This window comes from Manis javanica, chromosome 15, assembly GCF_040802235.1.
Source record: "Manis javanica isolate MJ-LG chromosome 15, MJ_LKY, whole genome shotgun sequence".
NCBI classification, from domain to species: domain Eukaryota; kingdom Metazoa; phylum Chordata; class Mammalia; order Pholidota; family Manidae; genus Manis; species Manis javanica.
Window position 1 is genome coordinate 25,914,318 of NC_133170.1, and position 7,085 is coordinate 25,921,402.

Here is a 7,085-nt window from a genome sequence, read left to right on the forward strand (position 1 = left end):
AAGTGGCCTGTAGCCTGTGCTCCCAACCCATGCCCCCGTCTCTCATGTGCTGATGACCATTGAAATAGTATCCGCACACATAACTACAAACTCAGGCGGTGGGCCCTGCCCTCATCTTTTACCGTGTAGAGCTCACAGAATCCGGCTGACCTTTTTAAACTGGGTCCTATCAGTCATGCCCTTATTTTTCAGATGGAGTAACTAGGGCACAGAAAGTAAATATAACTTGCTCAAGACCTCACAGCTGGGAATGGAATTTGTACTCTAGCAGCCTGGCTGCATGCCATGCCCTACTGGGCACCTGCTTCACAGCAGCCAGTTAACGGGTTACGGCCATATGGATTTGGTAGCCCTCCTCCGAAGCTGGCTTCCTGGGTCCATGTTACTACCCTCCAGGGGGCTGCAGACAAAATACTTCTGGATAAAGACATCCAGGCCATTCCTGTCTTCAGCCAACACAAATGAGTAATCCAGAGCTGAAGCATGGTGAGAAAATAGTTTTGTTCTTTCAAGTTACCAGTGGTGGCTTCCTGGAGCACCCAGAGGCCTTGGAGGGGAGACTAAGCTGAGGTGAGGACAGACAGGCATGGCTCCTTTGAAGAACAGAGTGCACACACCTCTGGGATGCCTTTCACTGATGCGCAGCTCTAAACCCACAGTGGAGCTTAAGTGTGGTTGGGGTAGACCAGATTGTTCTTGGGTACTCGAAGCAAGATCATCGCCTTGGCACCAGCCCGGCTTCCCTCCCTTTATCCTAGACCCTAGAATAAGATAAACAGCTGGCTGGGTACAGTGCACTTTATTGATGGTACATGACAAAGGTAGGGCTCCCTATGCTCCTCCCCTTCTTTAGGGGGTCTGGGATGGAAATCGAAGTTGGAAGATTCTCAATGTGTCGGGGGATGAGTTGGGGCACGGACTCCCCAGCAGCCGAGGGCCTCTCTCTTCCTCTTGCGCTTTTGCTGGGGCTTGTGATCCAGGGGGCTCTTACTCCTTGGAGGCCATGTGGACCATGAGGTCCACCACCCTGTTGCTGTAGCCAAATTCATTGTCATACCTAGAAGGTCAAGAGTTAAGGGCTATTTTCCTGAGCCAGACACCAGAGGGCACCAGAGACCGTCACTTTCTTAAGCTTGTCCTCTACCCCAGCCACATACCAGGAAATGAGCTTGACAAAGTGGTCGTTGAGGGCAATGCCAGCCCCAGCATCGAAGGTGGAGGAGTGGGTGTCACTGTTAAAGTCGCAGGAGACAACCTGGGGAGGGGAGAGGGCCAAGTGTGGGAACAGTCTTGCTCAACAGATTCACGTAGACACATTTACTTGCCCAGTCAGTGGTACCTGGTCTTCAGTGTAGCCCAGGATGCCCTTGAGAGGCCCTTGTGATGCCTGTTTCACCACCTTCTTGATGTCATCGTACTTGGCCTAACAGAGTACAAAAAAAAAAGAGATCGTCATTCAAGCTCCACTCTTAACAATGATTTTCCACAAACCCAATCCCCTGCCCACCAAATCTTTTCCAGCACATTCGTACAGCTTTCTCCAGGCGGCAGGTCAGATCCACGACGGACACGTTGGGCGTGGGGACGCGGAAGGCCATGCCAGTGAGTTTCCTGCAGACACCGGGAGCAGGGTCAGCACCACACCTGCTCATTAGCCAGGCCCCCAGGGCAGAAGAGCAGCAAAGAGCCTCACCCATTCAGCTCTGGGATGACCTTGCCCACAGCCTTGGCAGCGCCCGTGGAGGCAGGGATGATGTTCTGGGCAGCCCCTCGGCCATCGCGCCACATCTTCCCAGAGGGGCCGTCCACAGTCTTCTGAGTGGCAGTGATGGCATGGACTGTGGTCTGCAAACATGAAGGAGGGAATGGGGGCCCCTGAATGGTGCTCCTCACATTCCCTGCCTTTCAGGCTTCCTCTTCCCCTCAGGAAGAACTAAAGGACAGCATGCCTAGAGCCAAACCCCTTAGCACCCCCAACGCCCCTCAGCTCAGGGCCAATCCTGGGCGAGAAATGGACATGCTCTGGGCTCTTTCCCATTACTCATACCATGAGTCCCTCCACGATGCCAAAGTTGTCATGGATGACCTTGGCCAGGGGAGCCAAGCAGTTGGTGGTGCAGGAGGCATTGCTGAAACGAGGGAGGCAAGTCAAGGGGAAGCACGCCCACCTTGGACACACAGCACTGCATGGCCACTTGTGTGCTGCCCGGCCCTGTCCCTGCTGCCAGGCTCACCTGACGATCTTGAGGGAGTTGTCATACTTCTCGTGGTTCACACCCATCACAAACATGGGGGCATCCGCGGAAGGCGCAGAGATGATGACCCTCTTTGCCCCGCCCTTCAAGTGCGCCTGTAGCAGAGGAGCAGTTAACACCCCCGGGGTTCTCCCTTAATAGGCCTAAGTCAGCTTGCTCCATCCTTCCTGTTACACCAGACCCCAGGTCACCTTCCATCTCTGGTCTTCCTGCCACTCACCCCGGCTTTCTCCATGGTAGTGAAGACACCAGTGGACTCCACTACGTACTCAGCACCAGCATCACCCCATTTGATGTTGGTGGGATCTCGCCTGCAAGAGAAGATGGCAGAGTTCAGGGACAGGGGTACCATATACATGAGGTGTCATCACATCATCCTCGCACTTCCCTGCAAGCAAGTTCTTTCCTGTCCCACCTTCCATACTTACTCCTGAAAGATGGCGATGGGCTTGCCATTGATGACAAGCTTCCCATTCTCAGCCTTCACTGTGCCATTGAACTTGCCATGGGTGGAATCATACTGGAACATGTAGACCTGAAAGGCCAGGTGGGGGCTTCAAGGGACTGTGCTTTGGCCAGGCTTGGCCCTCACACCAGTCGCATGGGCAACACTCACCATGTAGTTGAGGTCAATGAAGGGGTCATTGATGGCGACAACATCCACTTTACCAGAGTTAAAAGCAGCCCTGGTGACCAAGCGCCCAATTCGGCCAAATCTGAGAGGTAGGAGGCAAGGCAGCATGAGGAAGGGGAAGTAGAGAATTCTCCTGAGTGAGTAAGCAGCCCTAGAACAACTCATCCTCTTTCAGAGGTTAGAAAGTGGCACTTTCCTACCATTGCAAGCCCCAGGAGATCTCATTTTATCTTCTGTGAGCGACCCTTCCAGGATGGCCTAGCTTTACAGTATGGCCGTAAGTGAAGGTTCCTATCCAGCCCAAGAGATCAGGCTCAAATACATGCCCATCCCACTATCATCTGAAGCCCTTCAAGGAGAAATGGCAGTGCGGGGCATTGATGCTGTCACCTACAGCCTGGGCACATGTCACTCCCACCTGTGCTGGGAATGCTTGTTCTGTCTGGCCCAGCTTCAGGCTACACACTCTAGGGAGCAAAGACATATACACTTTAGCATCACCAAGCTCAAAGGGCAAGAGTAAAGGTCAGAAATTAACCAGCTGGGGAAAAGCCCACACCCCCTTCTCCAAGTCCCTCCTACTGAAGGGAAAGAGATGGGGGAAAACGAACCTTTCTCAACTCCTAACCCCAGGGCTCTAGTTTGCTAAGCTACTCGCCCTTCCTAGCTCCTTTCCATAAATCAGGAGTGGTAACAACAGATGTAGATGTGCCTGCGGGAAAGGAGGTAGAAGAGAGCAGAAGCCCAGGCCCTCAGCGGCAGAAAGGTCAGGCAGCTATATTTAACCCCACATTAGGGTGGAGTGGGGGGATCTGGTTTCTGGAAGACGGAATGGGGAGAAGGGCAAGATTCTCAAGGCGCATGGACACCTGATCCTCCCTGCGACCTTTGGAGCCTGGTCTTTGGGGCTGGGTCAGCTCTAGGCATGGCCGAGGACAAGAGTTTCGAGGGGAGCTGGTGTGAAAACAGGGGCTGCTACTGCGAGAGCCATTTTGCAGTGGAAAATTTCTCACCATCAATGACTCAGCTTCCCCAGCATGGCACTAAGCCACACCCACACCTCTCCAAAAAAAGGAAAGACACAGGAGGACCCCAAGAATCCGCCGTTTTGGAGTCATCACAGAATCGTTAGGAAGAGCATCACTGCCAACAGAAATTTGGCTGGTGGCTTAAAGGATGGTCCAGGGTTTATATGGTCTAGTTTGAGGTCCAGCTCTTCTGAGAGAAAGTACAGTAAAGCTTTGTCTCACTCGGTTTACCGGATAAAGGCGTCTCCACCCCACTGAGGCAAGACTGGGATTAGTCATAGGTAGGAAAGCGAACCCAGCGCCGAGCGAGGTTTCCTAACGGCCTCATTCACTTCCTTCCCAGTTGCAACATGGCGGCCAGCCCCGCATCATGCCTACCCACCCCCGCAGCCAACCACCCGGCCCGCATCCCCCGCCGGCGGGCGAAGAGGCCCCAGCACGTGACTCGCAGGGCGCAAAGGACAGAGCGGCCCCGGCCTGGGGCGAGATGCACGTAACCCCTGCAGGAATCGGAGCCTCTCCGGGTTATCTGAGGCTGGAGCGGGGGCGCCGTGTCCTGTCCCCGCAGGGGCGACGTCACTGGAAGCGCAACAGGGTCACGAGGCTGCCTGCCGGGTCTGCCCGCTGACCTTGAACTCTCCTTGGAGACGGCGGTACGACCATCCCACCATGTGCCCTACGCGCTGCAAAGCCTTGCAGACCCAATTCGTGGGGTCACAGGACCCAGTGCCTTACCCCGGCCACCTCGCACTTACCCGTTTATTCCGACCTTCACCATCTTGTCTCAGGACGCGGCTGCGGGGAGAGGAGGCGAGTATGAGGGCACTGGGCTCCGCCGGCCGCGTTCCAGCCGGTGCCCCCCGCCCCTCCCCCAGGCCTCCATTGCCACTCTGCGCCTCGGCACGTCCTTCCTCCGCCCCTGCAATGCGGAGGCCCGGTCCGACCCCAGAACCCCCCCACCCCCGCGTCCGCGCACGCCCCGGACCCTCTCGGGGCCGTCCCAGAGCAGCCTGCGCCATCGGGACGGCGCCTTGCCTCCGCTACCTGGCGCTGCACCAAAAGCTGTGGCTGTCTGTTGAACGGGTAGGAGCAGAGAGCACCGGTGGTGACTGCGGGCTGCATTTATAGAGCAGGCGCGGCGGGGAGGGGGCGCGGGCCCGCCTCCAGCCCGCTCACCCAGTCGCAGCCCGAGGGCGCGGAGGCCTGAGCTACGTGCGGCCGTAAAGCTGAGAGTAGCCGGGCCCGCCGTTTCTTCGCCCCCCGCGCCCCAACCGCCCATCCTTGGACCCCCCCGGCTCTTCAGCGTACACAGTGTTCGTGGGCTGGGGCCGAGGAGAGGGCGAGCGGACCGCTGAGGGTACCCAGGGAGGGACGGCGGACGTGCCGGGCACTGGACTCGAGGACGGGGGTCCTGGTGGGAACCCAAGCGGTCCAGGAGCCAGAGACTTTAAAATTGCTGCACACATGAGATCGGGGGACTTTGGAGCTGGTGGGACGGGGAGTGGGGCTGGAACCCGGGGCTGCTCGCGAATGCACTCTGTTACCCTCGTCCCCTTTCTTTCAAAGGCTGAGGGGCGGGAAAGCTGAGGAACTTCTCAAGGCTCTTCGGTAGTGACACGGGAACCGCAAAGGAAAAGCCCGGGAGGGGCCAGCCCGCCTCCTGCGGGCCCTTCCCAGCACCGCCTTCCCCTCAACCCCCGGCTCCCCGCATCTTTGGGCGGGGGGGCCTAGGCCCGGCACTGGGCAATGGGGGCCGAGAAAGGAAGGGGGCTCAGAACGAGGCTTGAGGGGGAGGTTTGCGCACTGAAGGTCACGCTGTCCTGGAGCTCGGCAGCCTGGAGACCTATTTGCCGCATTCAAACCAGGCCGTGTGCACCGGGCCGGGATCACCGATGGGGGCTGGGCGGATGGAAGGCCACAGGCCTCCCACAGGGTCGCTCCTGGGAAACCGAAGGCTGTGCCGCCCAGGCTGGGAGACAATGCCTCTTTCACCCTTCTGCAGCCCAGAGCAGAGAGCGGGACGTGAGGGCGGAAGTCCCTCCCTCTCCATCCTGGGACGTGCCGGCCAGCCCTGGAGCCAGGGACTCCCCTTCACTGGTGCGACCAGGGCATGTTGAGGGGTAGGGTGAGGAGTCCAGAGGAAGAGAAAAATTGGGAGGTGCTGGGCACACGGTGGAAACAGCCCCCACCCCCCGGCCTCACACGCGATATGTAGGCAGGGATCCATTTCCCCCCAAGAGGAGACCCAGCTACACCAGGTTTGAGGGCTGAGGGTGGGGTTTCTAAACGAAGGGGTTGGGGCTGAGCGGACATTGACCATTAGCAGGTGCTGGGGACCAGGAATCTGGGGCCTCTTTGCTGGCCCAGCGTAACCTGAGACCAGCCCCCTTTTCTAGCTGAAAAGCCTGTGGCTAAGTTTAGCCGGCCTGGTGATAACCTTTGCTTAAAAAGGCAGAGAGCACGCAGTGCTACACCCCGACTCCAGCCGCATTCCCTTCCCTTTCAGGCATTGCCTTCCTTCCTTGGGGCCCCAGAGCCAAGGCTATGTGTCTGGCCATCAGCGTGCCTGGTTCGTGTCCAGGCTTTTCACGAAGAGCAAGAGCAGGGCCAGAAAGCCCCTAATGGTGACAGGAGGTGGGGAAGTGGAAGACTCAGTGGCTACTGTTCATTCCCGCTCAGATTCAACCAGGACCATGAACCACTTCCCACAAGGGCAGGCCTTGGGGGCCATCCACGCTCCTGCAGCGACTGAAGCATGTGTCTGGGGTACCATCTTCCTCTTCGTCTCATGGTAGTCATTTTTCATTACCATCCTCTGCCAGAGCAGGAGCTCAGGGATCGGGGAGCACACTGTGCTGTGTTGTCATGGCAGCAGGCTCACGCCTCCTGTTCCAGGTGACTCAGCAGACACTTGAGGAGTTAGAGGGGTGATGGCTTCAGGTGGGTGACACTAGGAGTGCGCGACTCCTGCAGACCCTGCAAGTCAGGGGTCCTTCAGACAGCTTGTCTCCGGAGATGTCTAGAGCTGGAGGGGACCACAGGAGGTCCCATCAGCCCACCAGGTCAGTTGCCTGTGTTCAGGGAGCACTGGTGGGGGCAGGGGAGTGCACAGAGGAAGCCAGCCCTTGCTCTGGAGCAGGGCTTCTCAACCTCGGCACTACTGACACT

The 7,085-nt window shown here is 57.8% G+C and overlaps 1 protein-coding gene across 1 annotated transcript; it reads right to left on the reverse strand.

Annotated features, from left to right (window-relative positions):
* Window positions 1-783: 783 nt before the first annotated feature.
* On the reverse strand, window positions 784-5,079 carry GAPDH (glyceraldehyde-3-phosphate dehydrogenase). Its single transcript, XM_017645956.3, has 12 exons — window positions 4,962-5,079; window positions 4,673-4,712; window positions 2,872-2,971; window positions 2,684-2,790; window positions 2,476-2,566; window positions 2,235-2,350; window positions 2,048-2,129; window positions 1,694-1,845; window positions 1,533-1,611; window positions 1,340-1,423; window positions 1,158-1,255; window positions 784-1,057 (listed from the first exon to the last, which is right to left on the reverse strand). Exons 2-12 carry the CDS (start codon window positions 4,693-4,695, stop codon window positions 988-990), a joined length of 1,002 nt encoding a protein of 333 aa, XP_017501445.1. The 5' UTR covers window positions 4,696-4,712; window positions 4,962-5,079; the 3' UTR covers window positions 784-987.
* Window positions 5,080-7,085: the final 2,006 nt, after the last annotated feature.

Coding starts and splice junctions, on each gene's coding strand:
- GAPDH (XM_017645956.3), bottom strand. CDS start 4,695: ATGGTGAAGGTCGGAATAAACGG. Junction 2,351..2,475: donor CTACCATGGAGAAAGCCGGG/GTGAGTGGCAGG, acceptor CCTCTGCTACAG/GCGCACTTGAAGGGCGGGGC. Junction 1,612..1,693: donor GTCATCCCAGAGCTGAATGG/GTGAGGCTCTTT, acceptor CGGTGTCTGCAG/GAAACTCACTGGCATGGCCT.